This window comes from Gossypium arboreum, chromosome 12, assembly GCF_025698485.1.
Source record: "Gossypium arboreum isolate Shixiya-1 chromosome 12, ASM2569848v2, whole genome shotgun sequence".
Taxonomy (NCBI): Eukaryota; Viridiplantae; Streptophyta; class Magnoliopsida; order Malvales; family Malvaceae; genus Gossypium; species Gossypium arboreum.
Window position 1 is genome coordinate 27,120,768 of NC_069081.1, and position 25,536 is coordinate 27,146,303.

The window sequence follows — 25,536 nt, forward strand, 5'->3', positions numbered from 1 at the left end:
CGCATGAGAAGAACTATCCTACACATGATTTGGAACCGGTCATTGTTGTTTTTTGCCTTGAAGATTTGGCGACATTATTTGTGCGGTGAAAAATGCCGAATTTTACCGATCACAAAAGTTTGAAGTACTTGATGAGTCAAAAGGATCTGAATCTGACAATGAAGATGGCTTGAATTATTAAAGGATTATGATCTAGTGATTGATTATCATCCAGGAAAAGCAAATGTAGTTGCTGACGCCTTGAGCAGAAAATTTCTTTTTACTTTGAGAGCCATGAACACGGGGTTAGCATTGTCTGATGATGGGTCAATCTTAGTAGAAATGAGAGCTAAACCGTTATTTCTCCAATTAATTTGTGATGCTCAAAAGAATGATAGTGAGTTGCGGATCAAGAGAACTCAATGCGAATCAGGTTACGACTCAGATTTTCTAGTTGGACCAGATGATTGTTTGATGTTTCGAGACAGGATATGTGTGCCGAAAAATGATAAATTAGCCGAATTATATGTTGCTGAAATTGTGAAGTTGCACGGAGTACCTATGTCTATAATATCAGATAGAGATCCAAGATTTACCTCGAGATTTTGGAAAAAGTTACAAGAAGCTTTGGGTACAAAATTGAACTTTAGTACCGCATTTCATCCACAAACAGATGGTCAAACAGAAAGAGTAATCCAGGTACTCGAAGATATGCTTAGATGCTGTGTTTTAGAATTTGGAGGTAGTTGGGAGAAATATCTATCTTTGATTGAGTTTGCCTACAAATAACAGTTATCAATCAAGTATACAAATGGCACCGTACGAAGCCTTGTATGGTCGTAAGTGTCGGACTCCTTTATATTGGACCGAGCTTAGTGAGAAACAGATTCATGGAGTTGATTTAGTTAAAGAAACCGAAGAGAAAATAAAAGTAATTCGGGATTGCTTGAAAGCTGCTTCAGATCGACAAAAGTCATATGCAGATTTAAAAAGAAAAGAGATTGAATTTCGGTGGGTGATAAAGTGTTCTTGAAGGTGTCACCATGGAAAAGATTCGAGATTTAGTCGAAAAGGCAAGTTGAGTCCGCGTTTTATTGGGCGTCGAGATTCTTGAGAGAATTGGACCATGGCATATCGGTTGGCCTTACCGGCAGAGTTAGAAAGAATTCATAACGTGTTTCATGTATCAATGTTGCGACGTTATCGTTCTGATCCTTCACATGTGATTTCTCCAACAGAAATTGAGATTCGATCGGATATGACCTATGAGGAGGAACCAATAAAGATTTTGGCTCGAGAGGTTAAACAGTTAAGAAATAAAAGTATAGCTTTAGTGAAAGTATTGTGGCACAGACATGGGATAGAAGAGGCTACGTGGGAACTGAAGAAGCTATGAGGAAACAAGTACCCAAACCTCTTCTAGGTAAGATTTTCGGGACGAAAATCTCAAAAGGGGGAGAATTGTGACAACCCGAATTAGGGCCTAATCGGAATATTGGTTTCGTGACCACAAATCCGAGATAGAAATAATTGTTTTATAATTATTTTGGGGTTTATGATATGATTGCATGATTGTGTGAAAATTTCGTGATGAAATTCTATGCCTAAAGTGCTTAAATTGAAAGTAGGGACTAAATCGAATAAGTTGCAAAATTTGCATCCCGAAGTTTTAGTATGAAATTGTTTTGGAATATTAATTAGGAGGTCTTAAATAGCAATTTGACCAATTTTAAGTTCATGGACAAAATTAGGACATGGAAGGAATTTTGAAAGTTTAGTAAGGAGGGCATTTTGGTCATTTGGATATTAAATGAAATAAAATGGGAAAAATAACACAAAATTGGTCATCATCCTCCTTAGTTGCTGCGAATTCTCCCTCTCTCCATAGCTAGGGTTTCTTCAATTTTCAAGCTCCATAGTAAGTGATTCCAAGCCCGCTTTTAATGTTCTTTACGTTTTGGAATCCGGAAGCTCGATTAAGCTTATGCTAGTAATAATTTAACCTAGGGTTCATATTTGGAAAAATACCCATAGGTGAAATTTGTGTATTTTGATGTTTTATGATAGAATATGAGGTTTTAAATTATGTTAAATAACTTGTGCTACTCGGTTTTAAGTGAAAACGAGTAAAAGCAAGATAATCGGTAAAAATACCTATTGTTCATAACTATATGATAGAGTGAGAATTTGATGTGGTTGTAGAAGAGAAAAATGTTCAGCATATCATAAAACATAAGAATAAGGGCTGAAATTAATTCCCGAGCCTAGGGGCAAAAATGTAATTTTGTAAAAGTTAGGGGCAAAAATGTAATTTTTCCATGATGTGATTTTTGGATTGAAATAAATAGTATGAGTATTAAATGAGCTAAATGTGTTATTATAGATCAAGAAAGACGCGGAATTGATCTTGAACGGGGGAAGGAAAAAGTTTTGGACTAAATTGCAAAATTTCCACATTTTGCACCAAGGTAAGTTTGTATGTAAATATTACAATAATTTCATGTACATTCTTATATTTCAGCCTATTATATGTATATACTAGCTGATGTTGAAGTATAAATCGACTATTGGAAGAATGGAAATAAATAATAGAGAGAGAGATCCGGTTGAACATTGGAAAAATCGAATAAAATAGATGGAGCGTAGCTAGGTCACATGTATGATGCCGAGTGCACATCATGTGTACAAGAAAGCTACGAGACACCCTGTAGTAGCTAGGTCACATGTGTGATACGAGATGTATCCCATGTAGACAAGAGAGCTACGTGAAAGATAAATGTAGCTAGGTCGCATGCGTGATTCCAAGTGAAGGACACCATGTAGACAAGAGAGCTACGTGAAAGATAAATGTAGCTGGGTCGCATGCGTGATTCCAAGTGACGGACACCATGTAGACAAGAGAGCTACGAGACAAATCGGCTGGGTCGCATGAGTGGTACTAAGTGTTCACCATGTGTACAAGAGAGCCGAACTAAACGAAGTATGATGGTGGGGCTGTGTGCTGAAACCATTAAATATCGAGGATTGATCCGAATTGTTCAACAGGATGGTTTTGTGGTGACATTGTGGTTTGGACCTACACTTATGGTGAATGAAATGTGGTGAAAATGATTTGTGGTATATACAAATATAAGATAAAATGAGGTTAGCATAAAGAATTTGTGAAAGAGTGAAATTAGCATTAAAACTGTTTTTAGATGGTAGCAGTGACGTGATTTTGAAAAATCACCAAAAATAGGAGGAATATAATTAGAGGTTGAATGAGATGTGAAATTAAAGTTTAATGAGTCTACTTTCATATAAAAGAAACAGAGCAAGCAAAGGAATTCTATATTTTGAGATATTTACAATTGTATGTGACTTGCTCAGGATGAATACGTGATCCCCTGTTCCAACTTTGAAAAATCATTAAAAATTGTACAAAGCAAATTAAGAAATATAGTTTACATGCATAAATTCCTTATTGAGACTATTTTTAAATGAAACAGACTTCAGGGTTGTTTGAATTGTGTACTGAGAGAAATTCAATTTGTAGTGAACAGAGGTCAGATCAGTCGAGCTGTGTAACAGGGGAAACTTTAACTAATAAACTGTACTAATCGGCTGAACCAAAAATTATAGAAAACAATTAGAAAAAATCTTTATGAGTCTAGATTCAGGGGAATTTTACGGATTTGAATTTCGAGTTTGGTAACTCGAGTTATGATTTATTTAGTGAATATGACGCAGCAGAGACAGCTTAATCAAAGTGGAATGAATAGTGAAGTTAAAGTAGATGTACTTGAATTGTTGTGTAAACATGTTAGATTTTTTTTTAATTAGTATTTACATACTTACTTAGTAAGCTATAAGCTTACTTTGTTTCTCTCTTTTGTCTTATAGTGTTCTCCGGCTTGCTCAGGAGTTAAGGATCGTGAAGATCTATCCGCACTATCCTACTTTAGGGTATTTGAACTAAACGTTTTGAATTATGGCATGTATAGTAGGCTTAATTATTTTGTTACATGTCATATTTGTCACGTTTAAAATATTAGTTCTGATTTCGACCAGCTAATTTGTACAAGCCATTAAAGTTGGCTAATATTGTTCAAGACATATTTATATTTCGATTATGTTTAATGGTATGTATTATGTTCTGGTAATACCTTGTATCCTGTTCCGACGACGGTAACGGGTAAGGGGTGTTACATAAGATGTGGCAACAGGTATATGCATGTTTAGGATTGGATCTAGGGAGAGCTTGGTACTTAAGCGGTCTTTAATGACTTACCTCCTCTTCTCTAGAATCCTACCTAGTGCATAGTATTCATTCATCTTAGCTCACGGGATTCGTTAACAGGCCAAGGTAAGAAAAGACCCGCAATAAATGAAAATTACTGAAATGCCCCTAACAGCGAAAATGACCAAAATACCCCTAAGTGTTGAATGTAAGATTTATGGATGTTACATGTATAACTGATACATACATACGATATTATGTTTAGGTTGCATAGGGGTTGGGAATTATGGAACGGAGGAAGTATATGAGGGTCGCATGGTTGCTTGACAACCGTGGATCCACCTACAGCTTTTAAGCCCACTATGTGACTGGCAGCTTGTTGCAATGAAGCTAGTTCCGCAACTGGGCTACCATTGATGTGTATCGGTTGGGTGGGCCGATAATTATATCCCCACATGATGTGTAATGGGGGACGAAGCTGATGTGTATCGATTGGATTATTGGGGGGCTGCATTGCATTGCATGTTGTATGGTGATTGATGAATGCTAGTCACTCGTCGAGGGCTGTTCACACTAGGTTTTTGAAAACTCACCCCCTTTTTTATTTTTCTCAGGTGATGCTAAGTAGGAGGTTTGATGTTTGGAGGGACTCTGGGTGGCCAGCTAGCAAGACAACTTGGACTTGTTTTAAAAGCATATAGGTTATTGGTTTACTAAATAATCTTTTATTTAGTCAGGATTGTAATAAGGCCTCCCCTTTTGTTATTGTTTGGATTTTTAATTTCGTGCGTTGTAATTATAAGAAGTGGAACATGGATTTTCTAAACCATAGTTTTTTTTTAATACTACATTTCCGCAACTAAATTTTTAAAGGATAAGTTTTTTTTAATCAAATGTTTTAAACAAAGCTTCGCAACAAAAAAGAGATTTTACTAAGTAGTTGAGATGTAACTTTTTAAGAAAGGGTTTTCAATGAAACAAGGTTTTTGCTAAAACACTTCAATGTGACACGCCAGATTCGACCATAATGTCTGGGTCGGGTTTGGGGTGTTACATTTAGTGGCATCAGAGCCCAGGTTACAAAACTCGACTGTGAAGTGGGCCTTGTTACTTGATTCTTTTCTCAGTGTTTAAAAATTTTTTTGATCGAATTACAATGTTTTTGGAAAAGGAGAAGTCTTGCTGAGCGGCACATCGAGTCTCCGACATCTAACCAAGTAACTTTTTTTGTTCTTAAGCTTGTTTAAATTGTTATACAGTGGATAGTTAGAGGGCTACTTTAGACGATTATGTTAGAATGGAACTGAAGCCCGTAAGATCTTGAAAGTATAGAGGATTTACGAAAACAACTCTCTCTTTAAATACTTTCATAAAACCTCGGGTTAACTATTGGAACTAACTAAAACTTCATAAAATTTTTAATCCAAAAAATACGTGAATCGACGATGAGTGCTAGAAGAGGTACAATAGGCCGTGGCCGAGGCTGCGGAAGTGTGAGGGCTGAATCGTCGGCATCAGGCCATGTGCCCAATGTTAGAGTAGAAGAGGCTCTGGCCTCACCCGTGGCTGAGAATAGACAGTACGATCGGGTCGTGGGGGATGATGCATTGTCACAAGCAATGCTAAGGATTTTGGAGAGGGTGGCTGGGCCCAATAATGGCACGGGAAATTGGGGGTCCATTCCAGAGCAACTTCGATCAAATGGGGCTGAGATCTTTAAGGGCGTGGATGGTGTGGCTCCTAACGTGGCTTAATACTGGTTGGAAGCTACTGATAGGATAATGAAGGACTTGGACTGTTGACCGGAACAAAATCTGAAAGGGCCAGCGTCACTGCTTAGGGAATGAGTTTCTGAACATGACCAAGGGAGACAAATCTGTGGCGGAGTATAAGGCGGAATTTCTACGTCTTAATAGGTATGCAAGAGTTATGGTGGCAACGAACTATGAGCGGTGCGTTAGGTATGAGGATGGGCTAAGAGATAGCCTCAAGGTATTGATAGCTCCACAAAAGGAGCGAGTTTTCTCGGAGTTAGTGGAGAAAACAAAGATAACGGAGGAGGTGAAGTGCACTGAGTGCCTAAATCGAGAAAAGGAAAGGGGTAAGAACAAGAGGGAGGCTGAGACTCCTGATATTGACCAGAGGCCTAGGTCTAGGACCAGAGTTAATGGGCCAGTTAGGGTAGGGCCTCCTACTACTAATCCAGGAGTGCCACCTTGTGCTGATTGTGGGAGAAGCCATAGAGGCGAGTGTTGGAAGAGGATGGAAGTTTGTTTATCTTGTGGATCTATGGAGCATAGGATCAGGAATTGCCCTAGAATGCCAGCTCAAGTGCCAGTTGAGGGCTGAGGTGGTGCTCAGCCACCAAGGGGTGGTCAACTACTGCCAAGGGGTCATGGGTAGGTTAGGGGCAGTAACGGCAATGGACGTGGATGTGGAGCACCAGGCAGAAATACTGGCCATGCTGAGGCGAGGCAGCCAGCTTTGGTTTATGCTGCTCGTCACCGAGAAGACAGGGATGCCCCAGATGTGATAGTGGGTATGTTCTTTATATATGAGTTACCTTACACTGCATTGATTGATATTGGATTGACGCATTCATATGTTGCATGCAATATGACTGAACCTTTGGGTGATATGTTTGAAATTACTTCGAATGAAATGACTGTGATAAGTCTGTTAGGTCAATCAGTGGGAGTGATTAAGTTGTTTAGGGAGGTACCCTTAGTAGTTCAAGGGGTTACCTTTTTAGCTGACCTGATGGAGTTGTCGTTTAGTGAGTTTGATTTAATCTTGGGTATAGACTGGCTGGTGAAACACTAAGCCACCTTGGATTGCGCTACAAAGTGAATGGTGTTAAGAACGGTGGAGGATAAGGAGGTGGTGGTGATTGGTGAATGCCAGAATTATTTGTCGAACGTGATTTCGACATTAAGGGCTGAGAAGTTGGTACGAAAGGGATGCGAAGTCTATTTGGCATACATTAGCGATATGGAAGTTAAGACCCTACTATTGAGGAGTTGAGAACAGTTAGGGAATTCCCTAATGTTTTCCCCAAGGAGCTGCCAGGGTTGCCGCCCAACCGAGAGGTAGAATTTGGAATCGAATTGTTACTTGGTATGGCTCCGGTGTCCATCGCCCCTTATCGGATGGCACTAAAGGAGTTGGTGGAACTTAAGGCACAAATTCAAGAATTGTCAGATCGAGGATTCATCCGACCAAATGTGTCTCCATAGGGAGCACCGGTGTTATTCGTGAAGAAGAAGGATGGGACGTTACAAATGTGTATTGACTACCGGCAGTTAAACAAGTTAACTATTAAAAACAAGTACCCTCTGCCGAGAATCGATGATCTTTTTTATCAGTTTAAGGGAGCTTCTGTTTTTTCAAAGATTGACTTGCGTTCAGGGTATCACCAATTGAGGGTTAAGGAGGCGGATGTTCAGAAGACAGCTTTTAGAACTCGTTATGGGCACTATGAGTTCTTAGTGATGCCATTCGGGCTGACGAACGCATCTGCCGCTTTTATGGATCTTATGAATCGGGTCTTTCAACCCTACTTGGACAGGTTCATGGTAGTTTTTATAGATGAAATTTTGGTGTACTCAAGGGATGAGGATGAGCATGATGCGCACTTAAGGTTTTTGTTGCAGACTTTGAGGGAGAAGCAGTTGTATGCCAAATTCAGTAAGTGCGAATTTTGGCTAAAGGAGGTTACTTTTCTAGGACATGTGGTGTCAGCTGAGGGGATTGAGGTGGATCCTTGGAAAATTGAAGCAGTGTTAGACTAGAAAACACCAAATTCGATGTCGAAAATCTGAAGTTTTCTCGGCTTGGCAGGGTATTATCGACGATTTATCGAGGGCTTTTCAATAATTACTGCAACCTTAACTAAGTTGTTGAGAAAGGGATTACTGTTTTTTTGGATGGACAAGCAGCAGTTGAGTTTTGGAACACTTAAGAAGGTTTTAACTGAGGCCCCTGTGTTGATTCAGCCAGACCCTGGGAAGGAATTTACGGTTTATAGTGATGCATCGCATGTAGGCTTGGGATGTGTATTGATGCAAGAAAGAAAGGTGGTTGCATATGCGTCACGGCAACTTAAGACTCGCGAGGTGAATTACCCAACCCATGACTTGGAACTAGCTACAGTGGTTTTCGCGCTAAAAATATAGAGGCATTACTTATACAGGGAGAAGTGTACAATTTATTCGAACCATAAGAGTTTGAAGTACATCCTTATCCAAAAGGAACTCAACCTTAGGCAGTGTAGGTGGGTGGAATTATTGAAGGATTATAATTGTACGATTGAATACCACCCTGGCAAAGCGAATGTGGTAGCTGACGCGTTGAGTCGTAGGGTTAAGTCAAACTTGAAGGCTATGCTCGCCCGTTTAAGTTTGTTGGATGATGGTAGCTTGTTAGCTGAGCTTCAAGTAAAATCGATGTGGAATGAGTAGATAAGGAGTAAGCAATTGATGGATGAGACCTTGGGTGCTCGTCTTAGACAAGTAGAGAATAGGGAGACATTGGAATTTGGCATAAACAGTGAAGGAGTGTTGTGTTTACATGGGAGAATGTGTATACCTAAGGACAATGATCTAAGACAGACTATTCTATGGAAAGCACATAGCAGCCTCTATGCTATGCATCCTGGCGGAAACAAGATGTATTGGAATTTGCGTGAGCTTTACTGGTGGCTTGGACTTAAGCACGAGGTTATAGAGTTCGTAAGTAAATTCTTGGTTTGTCAAAAGGTGAAGGTGGAGCATCAGTTGCCTTCAGGATTGCTTCAGTCAGTAAAGATTCCACTTTGGAAGTGGGAAAGGATCACTATGGACTTTGTTAGTGGGCTACACTTAACGCCTACTAAGAAAGAGTCGATATGGGTCATAGTGGATCGGTTAATCAAGTCTGCTCATTTTGTACCAGTTTGCACTGATTACTCGTTACAAAAGCTGGCTAGGTTGTATGTGGCAGAGATTGTAAGATTGCATGGAGTGCTAGTGTCCAAAATATCTGATAGGGACCCGTGTTTCACTTCATGATTTTGGAAGAAGCTGTATGAAGCGTTGGATACTAGGTTGAACTTCAGTACGACATTTCACCCTCAAACTGATGGACAGTGAGAAAGGGTGATCCAAGTATTGGAAGATATGTTGAGGGGATGTGTGATTGAGTTCCGAGGTAATTGGGAAGTCTATTTGCCGTTAGTCAAATTCGCATACAATAATAGCTATCAAGCAAGTATTGGGATGTCTCCGTATGAAGCACTGTATGGGCGAAGGTGTCGAAGCCCAACATGTTGGATGGAATTGGGCGAACGAAGAGTTTTGGGCCCTGAGTTAGTAGCAGATACTGAGGATAAGGTGAAGTTAATTCGGGATTGGTTGAAGAAGGCCTCGAATAGACAGAAATCTTATGCTGACCTTAAGCGTCATGAGATAGAGTAAGCAATAAGGGACTTATTTTTTCTTAAGGTCTCTCCGTGGAAGAAAGGGTTAAGGTTTGGATGGAAGGGGAAGCTAAGCCCAAGGTTCATTAGGCCATATCGGGTTGTGAGGCGGATTGGGCCAATCGCTTATCAACTGGAGTTACCTCCTGAACTGAGCCAGATCCATGACGTGTTTCATGTTTCCATGCTGAGACGGTCTCACTCAGATCCTTCACATGCCATAGCGGTTGAGGAAATCGAGGTCAGGCCAGACCTAACTTTCGAGGAAGAGCCCATACAAATAATTGGTCGTGATGTTAAGGTACTGAGAAGAAAGTCCGTTCCATTAGTCAAGGTGCTTTAGTGTAATCACAAGGCTAAGGAAGCTACTTGCGAACCTGAGGAAGCGATGCGATGTCAATATCCTCAACTATTTGAATCAGGTAAAATTTTGATGATGAAATTTCTTTTAGGGGGTAAAGTTGTCACGCCCCAAAAATCCCAAAACCTAAAAATCCTGAAATCTCGAAGTTTTCTTTTTTTTTTGTGCTTAGCATTTCTGGTTAAGTGTTAATTATGTGATGGTAGGTCTCGATCAAGGTTTGAGTTTGAACCTAAGGGTAAAAGAAATTATAGTTCAATTACTAATAGAACCCTGATGGCAAGTAGGTAGGCTTTTGAATAAATGAAGGGAAAATTGGACAGAAAAGAGCCTGCTGGCCCAGGGGATAAGTGGCGTGTTGCTAGTGTCAAAGGTCTGGGGTTCGAATCCCACTTTGCTCAAAAGAGGGATTTATTTTTGCTAAAAGATGGACAGAGGTGGCGTTGGATTTGAACTCTGTAGGGAGTGATAAGAGGAGAAATTTGAGGAGAGGATTAAGGGTTTATCAGGGAGAAAAATGAGGAGATGAGGAGTGAAGAAGAGGTGGAACCGAATTGGGAATTTGGGCTTGGGAAATTCGACTATAGATGCTATATATAGGTGCCAAATGGGAGGTTGCTAGGCTAATGCAAAATTCTCCTTCACCTTGTTGCCAAAAAGCCTTTTTCTTAAAAGCCAAAATCCCTTGTTTTTCTTTCTTTTCCTTATGCCGATTTCCCATCCTTCCTCTACTCAATTTTCTTTGATTCACTTTTGGTTTAGCTGTCTTCTTCTTCCTTTTTTCCTTGGTGCTGAATAATCTTTTGTTTGCCATACAACCCTCAAGCGCCGAACACCTCTTTGGCCGAGTACCCTTGGTGCTGCCACTACCCTTTCCACTCAGTGATTCTAGTGTAAGTGTTTGCTCTCCCAATCAGTTTTTGCTAAGTATCGATAACTCTGTTCCTCACTTCTTCCAATTGGTTTTGGTAGGATTAGTATCAAATTCCAGTCCTTTGGATCCCTGCCGATTTGCTCCTCAGGTGAGAGACCTTGGTAAGTGTTCTTGATCTTAGTTGGCCGAATGGTCATAGTTAAGGGAAGGGGGACTTGTGTTGGATACAAGTCACCTGTTATTCTAGTTTTAATAATTAATGTTGGTGCAGATCTAAGGGGTTGATCGTGGTTAGTGATTAAATAAGGGATTGTTATAACTTGTCGCGCAAGGTAAGGTGAAGGGTGAGGTTTCGGTTTTGGTAAAGATATGCAGCAAAGTCCCATTTTGCACAACCTACACAAGATCATTTCAATATATAAATCTCATCGCAATGGACACTAATTCATCCATAGAAAGAACATTATATGCATTCATCAAAATGAATAGTAGCCATTATTCCAGGCTTGATTACAAAATGAAGGGCCTTTGACTTAAGCCATGTAACATCCTGAATTTGGGGCCTAGAAGAGTTGGGTTTTGAGTCTGGGATTCGAATAGAAGAAAACTTGAATAATTAGAAAGTTTTAAATATTATCGTTGAGAAAAAAATTTATTTTATTAAATTACCACTAGAAAATTTTCTTGTATTTATTATTACGGATATTTTAAATTTTATGAAATTTTAATTAGTATTATGAGATAAAATTATTATTATCGAGAAAAATATTATTGTATGTATGTTTGAAAATTTTATGAAAATTATTATTATTTCTTGTATTATTGATATTTGAAATTTTTATTATTAGATATATTTATAAAATTATTACTATTATTGGAAAGGAAGAAAAATATTAGTTGTAGCATACGATTTTCGGATTTTTTTGGGTTTTGTGATTTTAGTAAATCTTGAAATTTTCATGTTCTAAATATTGGAATTATGTTTAAATGTGTTAGTAGACCTTTAGAAGGCCCAAGACTAAGCTAAACACGGTAAAATATCAAGGTGGGATTTTTAAGTGAATAGGAGATTTGGTTAAGTGGGCTTTTAAGAAGAAGCTGCGTAAGTTATGACACAAATGAGCCTTTGGAAAAGTGGCTAAGTGGCGCCACTAGGGAGCTATAAAGGTGGCGTGTAAGTGTTGGGGAAGACTTGGGATCGATTCCCTTTGTTGGCAAATAGATGCATTTATTTTTTAAGTGCGGGAGGGTAAGTGTTGGAGTTGGTGGATTACGCTAGAGGAGAGTTGGATCGGTTTAAATGCTTGGATTAAGGAGTGATAAGGGAGAGATTTAAGGGATTGGGATGAGGCTAGGAGTTAGCCGAATGGTGGGAATTGAAGAGGAAAATCGGCGGGGGATTATGAGGTTAGTATTTGGCACTTAGGGTATTGTTGGTGCCGTTTTTCTTGTACTTTAACACCTTAGGGTTGTTTTTCCTCTCTTTTTCCTCTCTAGCCGAAACTACCACCTCCACTATTCTCCTTCTTCTATTTTTTCTTCTTCAAAACTATTCATCATACCTGCTATTCATCAATACTTTTGCGAATCCATAAAAGCCGAAATCCTGTGATCCTTTGCTTGTGCCGATTTCTTCAAAGCCGGTTCTCCTATGTTCTTTTGTTTTATTAATTTACAATTATCTTTTCTTAACCCTAGATTCTGACCGCAATTCTACTTCAAGGTTATAGCCCCACATTATCATCTTCTTCATCACACAAAAGCGAAAAACCATAGAATTGGGGCTTATAGCGAAACTTCGAACTCCGGAGTCGAGTTTTACCATCGTTTGAAAGATAAATCTGCACAGTTGCGTGGAGATCAAAAAGGAGTAAGGGTAAGTGTTCATCATCTCGATTTGGTTATATTTTACAAAGTTAGGAAAAGCCGAAGTCCCTAAAATATAGAGAGGCTGTCGAATTGGGCATGTGGCTCTAAAGGTTTTTAACTGATGTTTTCTGTCAATGATTAGTGTCTTCTTAAGTGTTGGATTGAAAGCGTGAATCATTGGAGCAATCGGATTCGGAGCTAGCTATCGATTTTGGCAAAAGGTAAGATTTCAAAGGCTTGTAGGGACATGGTTCGATCATGGGTGAGTTAAGTTTTGGAGTTTAGTGATTATGGTTTGTAAATAAGCACTGTGCTAATCAATTGTAGGATATCGGAAGAGATCTCAGTAGCAGTCGTCGCAAATCAGGTGTGTACCGAACACCCTTCTTTAGTTCAATTCGGCAAAAGCCGAAATGCCGAAATTCGGCATTTCATGGTCATGTGGGTATGCGAATGCTCTCAAGTCATAGAGTAATTGTTAGATCTGGCACCGCAAGGTGGTAAGCACGTTCGCGTGACGTTTTAGCGTATTTTGGAAAAAAGGGCTCGATGGGCCAAAACTGGGCCCAATGGGCTTACGGACCAATATGGGTAAGAGATGGGCAAATTAGCCTGTTAGGTAGATGGTGGAATCAAATTGCATAAAACTGATAAAATTCTGAATTAGCTTGTGTAGCGGCGAGACCACGAAATTACCCTAAAGAGCAAAATTACCGATATACCCTAGGGTTTTAAATTGTCTGAACGCATGATTGATCAATGTTGTATTTTACATGATATGCTTTTATTAATATCATTGCATGGGGTTGGGGTATTAATGGAGGAAATCTGAAAGTGGTTCATCCACGTCTTGGAGGCTTTACCTCAATCGACTGAAATTTGAGCGGCGTTCTTTGCAATGGTGTGTAAATTTGGATGGGTTGAGATATTCCCACATGGTGTGTAGGGTTGGTGCGGGACGGTGTAGCGATTGGTGGGTTGAGTAGTCTCCCGGATGGGCTTGCATTCATTATTTTGTTGATACTCATATTCTTGAGCGGGCCTATGGGCCACCTTTGTTATGTAAAAGGGGCTAAGGCCTTGCTCTTGTGATACGAAAAGGGCTTGACCTCTTGTGTCTTGTTATCTGAATAGGGCTTAGGCCCAATGGGCTCGAGCTGAATTGGGCTTTGGATGGGTTTCAGTATACACCGAGTTTTCCCAAACTCACCCCTTCCTCTTCCCTCCTTGCGGTGAGCCCTAGTTGGTGGACTTGGAGTGGCGGGATTCATAGTGGCCATGAAGATGGATTGCCAATTTTAAATAAGTTTAGCATTTAATTTGGATTATTTTATTTTATTATGTTTAAAGTTGTAATAAGACCGCTCTTTTTAATTACTTATATTTTGGGGATTATTAAACTGGCTAGCACTAGGGTTCGTTTTATAAAATCTACTTGTTTTTAAAAAGATCACGATGACGCATAAAGTTTCCATAAAGTAAATGTTTTCCCAAGAAAATAAATATTTTAAGCAAACGATTTGCAACCTTAATCATTTTCTTAAGTGGTCATAATCAAGCGGTTTTCTCAAAATTATACGAGATGTTAGAGTGTGGCAATGGCGGTGTGCATGTCTAGGATTGGATCCGAGAGAGAGCTTGGTACTTAAGCGGTCCGACGGACTCACCTCCTCTTCTTCTGGTTTCCTACAGTGCGCAGCTTCCATTCACTTTAACCTACCTTTAAAAGTGTCTTTACAACACCAACTCAGCTTTTCCAAACTAAGTGTCTGGAATGTTTTGAACGCATCAATGTGGCGCATCGGATCCGGTCATAACGTCCAGGCCGGGTTTGGGGTGTTGCATTTAGTGGTATCAGAGCCTAGGTTGCAACAACTCGGCTGTGGATCGAGCCGAAAATCTTTTTAAAAACTTGGGCCTAAAAAGGGTATTTTTGGAAATGGTAAGATTTTTTGAAGATGTTCAAGTTTTTCTATTTGTTAAACGGGTTAAATCAATAGTTTTAAAATAAAAGTGTTTTCAAATCAAATCTTTTTCGATAAAACAAAAACATGGGTTTTATGGATGATCGGGAAGTGGCTGCTGAATCCCGGCACCAAGTCTGTAAGTATTTACATTCCTCATATTACCTTGTATTAAGATATTATTGTAGATAGAACGAGACCATATCATGACATTATAACTAGGGCAACCCTAAAAACTCTAGAATATCGTGATTTGTAGCTAGGCTATGATTCTGTGAAAATAGAAACTTGAAAATACTATCTCTGCATAAGACATGTGAATAAATAGTAAAATATTTGAGACCTTTGTAGATTATTTGATATGTGTACTGGTAATGTAGAGCATTGATATGGATTCTGCGGGTAAGCAAAGTCTACCAACTTTGGGTAGCGGTAACTCAGAGCTTGGTACTGAGGCACTGGCCGAGTTAGTAAGGAAAGTGGTAGAGGAATTATTGGATACAAAAATTAAGGAAATTAGGGAAGCGCTTAAAGCAGGGTGCTTGGAGTGTAAGAAAAGGAAGGATTCTAGTTCTCAGAAAACCAAGCCTCGTTCTATGAAACATGTTAAGGCACGACCAAACTATCCAATCGCAAAGAGGCGCAGCAGACGTCATTCGGTGAATGCCATAGGAAGACAGGAGCATGTCGTAGATGTGGGTCCAAGGAGCATCGAGCTCGGGATTGCCAAGTTTATTTTATTTAAATATATGTTACGAGTTGTATGCGTGCACGATAAATGTTTCTTTATTTGAAAATTGGATGTTCAGGTCGTACTAAGAATTATTTTTAATCGAGTGTAAAGTGAAAGCATAGTGGTTTGACTTGAGTAATACGGTTAGTTGATAGTTTGAAATTTCGAGGACGAAATTTTTTTAAGGAGGGTAGAGTTGTAACATCCCGAATTTGGGGCCTAGAAGAGTTGGGTTTTGAGTGCAGGATTGAATAGAAGAAAACTGAATAATTAGAAAGTTTTAAATATTATCGTTGCGAGAAAAAATTTATTTTATTAAATTACCACTAGAAAATTTTCTTGTATTTATTATTACGGATATTTTAAATTTTTATGAAATTTTAATTAGTATTATGAGATAAAATTATTATTATCGAAAAATATTCTTGTATGTATGTTTGAAAATTTTATGAAAATTATTATTATTTCTTGTATTATTGATATTTGAAATTTTTATTATTAGATATATTTATAAAATTATTACTATTATTGGAAAGGAAGAAAATATTAGTTATAGCATACGATTTTCGGGATTTTTTTGGGTTTTGTGATTTTAGTAAATCTTGAAATTTTCATGTTCTAAATATTGGAATTATGTTTAAATGTGTTAGTAGACCTTTAGAAGGCCCAAGACTAAGCTAAACACGGTAAAATATCAAGGTGGGATTTTTAAGTGAATAGGAGATTTGGTTAAGTGGGCTTTTAAGAAGAACTGCGTAAGTTATGACACAAATGAGCCTTTGGTAAAGTGGCTAAGTGGCGCCACTAGGGAGCTATAAAGGTGGCGTGTAAGTGTTGAGGAAGACTTGGGATCGATTCCTTTGTTGGCAAATAGATGCATTTATTTTTTAAGTGCGGGAGGGTAAGTGTTGGAGTTCGGTGGATTACGCTAGAGGAGAGTTGGATCGGTTTAAATGCTTGGATTAAGGAGTGATAAGGGAGAGATTTAAGGGATTGGGATGAGGCTAGGAGTTAGCGAATGGTGGGAATTGAAGAGGAAAATCGGCGGGGGATTATGAGGTTAGTATTTGGCACTTAGGGTATTGTTGGTGCCGTTTTCTTCTACTTTAACACCTTAGGGTTGTTTTTCCTCTCTTTTCCTCTCTAGCAAAACTACCACCGCATTATTCTTCTTCTTCTATTTTTCTTCTTCAAAACTATTCATCATACCGCTATTCATCAATACTTTTGTCGAATCCATAAAAGCGAAATCTGTGATCCTTTGCTTGTGCCGATTTCTTCAAAGCCGAGTTCTCCTATGTTCTTTTGTTTTATTAATTTACAATTATCTTTTCTTAACCCTAGATTCTGACCGCAATTCTACTTCAAGGTTATAGCCCCACATTATCATCTTCTTCATTACACAAAAGCGAAAAACCATAGAATTGGGGCTTATAGCGAAACTTGAACTCCGGAGTCGAGTTTTTACCATCGTTTGAAAGATAAATCTGCACATTGCGTGGAGATCAAAAAGGAGTAAGGGTAAGTGTTCATCATCTCGATTTGGTTATATTTTACAAAGTTAGGAAAAGCCAAGTCCCTAAAATATAGAGAGGTGTCGAATTGGGCATGTGGCTCTAAAGGTTTTTAAGCGATGTTTTCATCAATGATTAGTGTCTTCTTAAGTGTTGGATTGAAAGCGTGAATCATTGGAGCAATCGGATTCGAGCTAGCTATCGATTTTGGCAAAAGGTAAGATTTCAAAGGCTTGTAGGGACATGGTTCGATCATGGGTGAGTTAAGTTTTGGAGTTTAGTGATTATGGTTTGTAAATAAGCCTTGTGCTAATCAATTGTAGGATATCGGAAGAGATCTCGATGGCGATCGTCGCAAATCGGTGTGTACCGAACACCCTTCTTTAGTTCAATTAAAAAGCGAAATCCGAAATTCGGCATTTCATGGTCATGTGGGTATCTGAATGCTCTCAAGTCATAGAGTAATTGTTAGATCTGGCACCGCAAGGTGGTAAGCACGTTCGCGTGACGTTTTAGCGTATTTTGGAAAAAGGGCTCGATGGGCCAAAACTGGGCCCAATGGGCTTACGGACCAATATGGGTAAGAGATGGGCAAATTAGCCTGTTAGGTAGATGGTGGAATCAAATTGCATAAAACTGATAAAAATTACTGAATTAGCTTGTGTAGCAGCGTAGATCACGAAATTACCCCTAAAGAGCAAAATTACCGATATACCCCTAGGGTTTTAAATTGTCTGAACTGCATGATTGATCAATGTTGTATTTTACATGATATGCTTTTATTAATATCTGTTGCATGGGGTTGGGGTATTAATGGAGGAAGTAATGAAAGTGGTTCATCCACATACTGGAGGCTTTGCCTCAACTGACTGAAATTTGAGCGTGCGTTCTGCAACAATGGTGTGTAGAAATTTGGGTGGGTTGAGATATTCCCACATGGTGTGTAGGGTTGGTGCGAGGCGTGTAGCGGTTGGTGGGTTGAGTAGTCTCCCGGATGGGCTTGCATTCATTATTTCTGTTGATACTCATATTCTTGAACCGGGCCTATGGGCCCACCTTGTTATGTAAAAGGGCTAAGGCCTTGCTATGTGATTCGAAAAGGGCTTGACCTCTCGTGTCTTATATATCTGAATAGGGCTTAGGCCCAATGGGCTCGAGCTGAATTGGGCTTTGGATGGGTTTCTGTATACACTGAGTTTTCCCAAACTCACCCCCCTTCCTCTTCCCTCCTTGCAGGTGAGCCCTAGTTGGTGGACTTGGAGCTGGGCGGGATTCATAGTGGCCATGAAGATGGATTGCCAATTTTAAATAAGTTTAGCATTTAATTTGGATTATTTTATTTTTATTATGTTTAAAGTTGTAATAAGGCCGCTCTTTTTAATTACTTATATTTTGGGGATTATTAAACTGGCTAGCACTAGGGTTCGTTTTATAAAATCTACTTGTTTTTAAAAAAGATCACGATGACGCGCAAAGTTTCCGCAAAGTAAATGTTTTCCCAAGAAAAATAAATATTTTAAGCAAACGATTTGCAACCTTAATCATTTTCTTAAGCTGGTCATAATCAAACGGTTTTCTCAAAATTATACGAGATATTAGAGTGTGGCAATGGCGGTGTGCATGTCTAGGATTGGATCCAAGAGAGAGCTTGGTACTTAAGCAATCCGACGGACTCACCTCCTCTTCTTCTGGTTTCCTACAGTGCAGCTTCCATTCACTTTAACCTACCTTTAAAAGTGTCTTTTACAACACCAACTCAGCTTTTCCAAACTAAGTAATACGGAATGTTTTGAACGCATCAATGTGGCGCATCAGATCCGGTCATAACGTCCAGGCCGGGTTTGGGGTGTTACAAGCCAAAATACATGAATCATTCTCTTAATACAACATCCTAGTCTAGCCCTATACATGCCACTTTCAAAAATACAAATCAAACTCTACCAAGTATTGCGACTGATAGTGTGATCGATACCTCTGACTTTAAGGGATCCTTAAGCTAGCTTGATAACACTGAAAGAAGAGGGAAAGGAAATAGGGTAAGCATAAAGCTTAGTAAGTTGCATATAAATAAATATACAATAACAACCTCACCATTAGTCATCATACTTATAGCTTAAAGGTAAACATAATTTAACTTACTCATTATCATCTACTCGAGTCACATTCTCTAATTTAAGCTCGTTACTCATGCTTACCATATAGGTACCTGTACCACTCACAACATGATTATTCTTTCTTTATCAAAATTGATCTATAACTCTCATTATTGAAACTTTTGGAATACTACTGGATATTCTATGAACCTTCAACATGGGACATATTGCCGATGCCATGTCTCAGACATGGTCTTACACTGACTCTCATATACGCGTGCTGATGCATGTCCCAAACATGTCTTACACTAGCACAACTCTTAGCCGATGCGTGTCCTAGACACGTCTTACACTGGCTATCTCTATCGAGGCCCATGCATGTCCCAGAACTGTCTGACACTGGCACTCATCTCTATACCGATGCCATGTCCCAGACATGGTCTTACACTGGCTATCATAGTATGGCTGATGCATGTCTTAAACATGTCTTACACTAGCCTTCGTCTGGATGCCGATGCCATGACCCAGACATGGTCTTACAGTGGCTCTCATAGGCCAAAGCATGTCCCAGACATGTCTTACACTGGCGCACAAATCACCCAATGCCTTGGCACGAATATCCAGTTCGTATCCTAATGTTTCAACGGGATATTTCCATTATCTCAATTAATGCTAGACATTTTCAATTCATAACTTGGCAACTCATAAAATATCAATTCAATGGCGATATGAATACAAGTATTACCAGTGTAGTTGTATCATTTACATACAACTTACCTCAGTTTGCAAAAAGTACTTGGCTATTCGGTTTAGTCGGTTTGCTTGGCCTTCCCCTGATCTAGGTTCAGATTTGGTAAATCTTGATCTATAATAGCAATATACACTCATTTAGAAACTAATTACAATTAGGCAATTATAAATTCACATCTTTGGTAAAATGACCATTTTGCCCCTAGACTTTGACAAAATGACCATTTTGCCCCTATGCTCGAAAATCATTTTTCATCGAATTTCTTTGTATCTTAGGCCTAAATGAACTATTTTTACTCTTATAGCAACTTCGAATTCTCACTGGCTCACATGCTAACTAACTATTTTACAAATTATGCAAAATAGTCCCTTTAGGTGTTTTCCATGAAAACTCCTTCACCAAAGTTGTTCATGACACAACTAGGACTCATATTCATCCATAAAAACTCAATAAACATCACAAATAAATCCATTTAAAAACCCTAAACTCTTGACCATTTTGAAAGATATCACCCTCATTTGAAAGCTCATGCCTCAAGGGTCTCAAAAATGAAAAATCATCAACAAAGGGTGTGGGGATCACTTACTTGTGAGGGCCTTAAGTTGCTGAAAGTTTTCAGCCTTCAAAACCCCATTTTTGTTGATATTTTCAGTGAAGAAAAGAGATGGAGAAGAAAGAAATGATATCTAGGCTTTTAGGCATTATTTTATCACCAAATCATGACATCATCCACCTAATACTTTGACCATTTGTTTAAAATCATTCACATGCTAGAAAACACTAATAAAAAGGGTGAAATTTCCCTTTAAAAGCCCTCAATTTAAGTTCTTTAGCTATTTAACTCATTTAGGTACTAAAATGCAACTTTTGCAATTTATGCGATTTAGTCTTTTTTCGAAATTGGGCTAGAAAACATTAAAATTAGCTCACCAAATTTTTTATGCACTAAAAAAATCATACTATAACCTCATAAAAATAGTAAAATAATTTTTTTCTTAATTCAAATTTGTGGTCCCGAGACCACTGTTCTGACTAGGCCCTAAATCGAGCTGTTACACACATAATGTGTAATGGGGGATGGAGCTGATGTGTATCGGTTGGATTATTGGGGTGGGTTGCACTGCATTGCATTGCATGTTGTATGGTGATTGATGAATGCTTGTTACTTGTTGAAGGTTGTTTACACTGAGTTTTTGAAAACTCACCCCCTTTTTTTTTTCTCAGGTGATGCTCAGTAGGAGGTTCGATGTCTGGAGGGACTCTGGGTGGCCAACTAGCAAGACAACTTGGACTTGTTTTAAAAGCATATAGGTTATTGGTTTATTAAGTATTCTTTTATTTTGTCGGGATTGTAATAAGGCCTCCTCTTTTGTTATTGTTTGGATTTTTAATTTCGTGCGTTGTAATTATAAGAAGTAGAACATGGATTTTCTAACCCATAGTTTTCTTTTCATACTACGTTTCCGCAACTAAATTTTTAAAGGATAAGTTTTCTTTAATCAAATGTTTTAAACAAAGCTTCGTAACAGAAAAGAGATTTTACTAAGTAGTTGAGATGTAACTTTTTAAGGAAGGGTTTTCAATGAAACAAGGTTTTCGCTAAAACACTTCAATGTGACACGCCAGATTTGGCCATTACGTCCGGGTTGAGTTTCGGGTGTTATAGAGATTCATACGAGAATATGAAAGAGAAGTGGTTGATGAAATTACTGGTGAATTTGAATTTGTATTTATTGAGAAAGGTTTGTGTATCTATAAGTGTTTACTTGTATTTGGCCTATTGATAGAAATGTTGTGATTCTTGTGGTAGGTTTATTTGTATATGGCTTACTAAGCTTTTAAAGCTTACTTTGTGTGTTCTTTCCATGTTTTATAGATTATCGAAGCTATGTCGGACATCGAGGATCAACGGGAACCATCATCACACTATCGACTACTTGTTGGTACTTTTAAGGCTTTGTATATATCGTATATGACATGTATAGGCTAGTGTTATTTTGGTATGTTTTGAGTTGTGATTTTAGCCATGAGAATTGGCTTGTAAATTATTGGTGTGTATGGCCTTTTATGTTGGCTTGAATCACGTGTTTGATAAGTGATATATGTAATGTATATAATGCCTTATATGTTTGCTTGATTTGGTATGTTTGTCATAGTTATGAATATAACTAAATGGATGTTGATTTGGTTAGTTATAAATGCTTGAGGAATGGTATAAATTGAGGTATGAAATAAGTGATAAGTTGAAGGGTAAATGCATTTTGAAGTTACGTAAGTTTGATGATTTTGGCATATTGAAATGGTATGTTTTAGTTTTGTAATGGTTGTGAATAGATGGTATAATATGAATATGAATTCGCATGTTTTTTATTGCTTATATATATATTGAAATGGTATCATTTTGATGGCTAGGTGTGAATGAGAAAAAGGTGGCAAATTTGCTTTATAAATGGCTTATTTTTGTCCACACGGGCAGAGACAACGACGTGTGTCTCAGTTGTGTGCGACACACAGTCATGTTATACGGCTGTGTGTCCCCTGGGGTACCCTTTGAATTAAATTCAGTATACCCTACAGTTTTGACACGTCCTAGACACACGGGCATCTATTGGTCGTGTGTGGCACACGGCCTGACACATGGGCGTATGGTCGACCGTGTGACCCAAGTTAGTAACCCCTTTAGATTTCACATGGCCTGTCACACAGATTTGTCCTTGGCCGTGTGGTACAAGTCAGAATGCATGCTAGTTTTGCATTTTACGCGATTTAGTCATTTTCTCAATTTAATCATTCAAACGTTAAAATTAGCTCACGAAAGTTTCACACATATATATTCACTTGCTATAAACACCAAAAATAATATTCAAATAATTTTTCAACCTTAGATTTATGGTTCTGAAACCACTATTCTGATTTAGCTAAAATCGGGTTGTTACAACTCTCTCCTCCTTAGGGATTTTTGTCCCCGAAAATCTTACCAGCGAATAGGTTTGGATATTGCTTTCTCATAGCATCTTCAGGTTCCCACGTAGCTTCTTATTCTCATAGCAGTTTCTTCCAAAACCTCGATGTGATCCTCGGATCTCTATCTGAAACAATAGAAATAGGTACTCCGTGTAATCTCATCACCTTAGAGATATACAACTCAGCTAACTTTTCAAGCAAATAGTCTATTCGTACCGAAATGAAATGAGCTGATTTTGTCAAACTGTCAAACTATAACCCAGATCACATCTCTCTTTCTCGGAGATAGGGGCAATCCTGACACAAAATCCATAGCCACTGTATCCCATTTGCACTTAGGAATCATAATCGGCTGTAATAAACCAGACGGTACCTGATGCTCAGCTTTAACTTTCTGACAAATCAAACATTTAGAAACGAATTCTGAAATGTCACATTTCAAACCATGCCACCAATAGAGCTGGTTCAAATAGTTATACATTTTCGTGCTTCCTAGATAGACAGATAAATGACTTCTATGTGCTTCCTTCAGAAACATATGAATCAATTCTAAATTTCTCCAAACACATATTCGACCTCTAAATCTCAAAAAATCATCAACGACAACTTGAAATTCTGAATCAGGGTTCAAATCACATTGAGCTTGTTTTGCTAACATTTCATTATAGACTTTCTGAGCTTCACAAATCTGCTGTATAAACAACGATCTCACTTTCAACTCAGCCACAATTGAGCCATCGTCAGATAGAGCCAACAGAGTATACATTGCATGTAAAGCAAACAAAGATTTCCGGCTTAATGCAGTAGTAACTACATTTGACTTTCCCAGATGATAATTAATCACTAGTTCGTAATCTTTTAGCAATTCTAGCCATCTCCACTGTTGCAAATTCAAATTTTTTTGAGTCATCAGATATTTCAAACTCTTATGATATGAATAAACATGGCATTTCTCACCGAACAAGTAATGGTGCCAAATCTTCAATGCAAACACAATGGCTGCTAACTCTAAATCATTCGTCAGATAATTCTTTTCATGCAGCTTCAACTGTCTCAAGGCATAAGCTATGACTTTGTCTTCCTGCATCAAAACGTAGCCCAAACCATTCAACGATGCATCTTTATAGATCAAAATTTTTTTACCCAATCTAGCTATACTAACACTAGAACTTCAGTCAAAAGAACTTTCAACTGATCAAAACATTTTTGACATTTCTCAAACCATTCAAACTTTACATCTTTCTGAAGCAATCTCATCAATGGACTTGAAATCGTCGAAAAGCCTTTCACTAACCGTCTATAATAGCCAGCTAATCCCCAAAAACTACGAACTTTAGTAAGCTTTGATTCACTATAAAACATAAACAAATAACACACAGTAAGCTTCATAGCTTAGTAAGTTCGTACTAAATATACTCACAGTTCATAATATACAAATCATCAATTCGTACTAATTAATATCTAAATCATGGTAACCAACAAACTTTCCTCATACCTACTCAAGTGTTTATGAACAAGCTCATAACTTCTTCTATTTCGATTTCATGCTTTAAATGTACATACCTATGCAAATTCATAGTCGAACTCATACTTTTACGTGATACTATCGAATACTCGATATCTTGCACACTAAGTGCCAAAACATAGCTGAAGCTATTATAATCTCGCATACTAAGTGCCTTTCATAGCCAAAGCTATCTCACTCTCGCACAGTAAGAGCCACATATATAGCCAAATCTATTTCGATTCGCACACTAAGTGCTTTATATAGCTGAAGCTATCTCGATACGCACATTAAGTGCCAAACATAGTCGATTTATCGTCGTACACAACCATAGTCTCATATATACAATTTATGCAATAATAAATCATTAAAACATAATTGTAACAATGTTTATCACGTACAAACTTACCTCAGGCGTAAAAACGATGAAACTAGTCGATTAGTCGAGTACTTTGTTCTTGCCTCGATCTAAGCCTGGATTCCTCTTTTCTTTATCTATATACATTCAAAATTAACTCATTTATTCATTGATTCATTTAATTTAATCAACAAACACATATTTGGGAATTTTAACACTTTAGCCCCTAAAGTTTCACATTTATTCAATTTAGTCCCTTTTTCATAAATACATAAAAGTCACAAAATTCAATAAGACCCATGCCTATCTAAATTTCATATAGGTCCCTAGCAGCCCATATTTTTCTTTTGTTTCACATTTCAACCCCTCAATTTACAAATTTCACAAGTTAATCCTTATTTGACATTTTTGTCAAAAATCACTTTGCAAAACATTAAAATCTATCAACAATTATTCATTTTCCATCATCAACATTCAAAAACACCAAGCTATCATCAATGGAAACTCACAAATTCATCAACCAATTCAAAAATTGAGGCATGGGATAGCTAGAACATAAAGCAACAATCACAAAAATATAGAAATCATTAAAAATCAAGCTCAAAACACTTACCAAATTGGATTTACAAGTGCCAAACCCTAAAACATGAAAATGGTTTCTTCTTTCTTCTATTTTCAGTTCAAAAAGATGAGAATATAAGCTTCAATTTGTTTTTCTTTGATTTATTCTAACTTAATACATATTTTACCATTTTACCCTTGATTAATAAACCATTTAATCATCAAATATACTCCCATTTATGTCCATTGCCACTAAAAATGGTCTATTATCAACATAAGTATCTTTCTTTTAATAAACCATAGCAAATAGGCACTTTTAGCTTATAGCATGCTACTT

General features: G+C 38.0%; 1 protein-coding gene across 1 annotated transcript; it reads left to right on the plus strand.

The window, feature by feature from the left end:
* The first annotated feature begins 6,055 nt into the window (after window positions 1-6,055).
* Window positions 6,056-7,989, plus strand: LOC128285391 (uncharacterized). Its single transcript, XM_053022893.1, has 3 exons — window positions 6,056-6,425; window positions 6,645-6,737; window positions 7,688-7,989. The coding sequence occupies exons 1-3, from the start codon at window positions 6,056-6,058 to the stop codon at window positions 7,987-7,989; spliced, it is 765 nt and encodes a 254-aa protein (XP_052878853.1).
* The last annotated feature ends 17,547 nt before the right edge of the window (window positions 7,990-25,536 follow it).

Coding starts and splice junctions, on each gene's coding strand:
- LOC128285391 (XM_053022893.1), top strand. CDS start 6,056: ATGACCAAGGGAGACAAATCTGTGGCGGAGTATAAGGCGGAATTTCTA. Junction 6,426..6,644: donor AGTGCCACCTTGTGCTGATT/GTGGGAGAAGCC, acceptor GTGGAGCACCAG/GCAGAAATACTGGCCATGCT. Junction 6,738..7,687: donor TGCCCCAGATGTGATAGTGG/GTATGTTCTTTA, acceptor ATGAGTTCTTAG/TGATGCCATTCGGGCTGACG.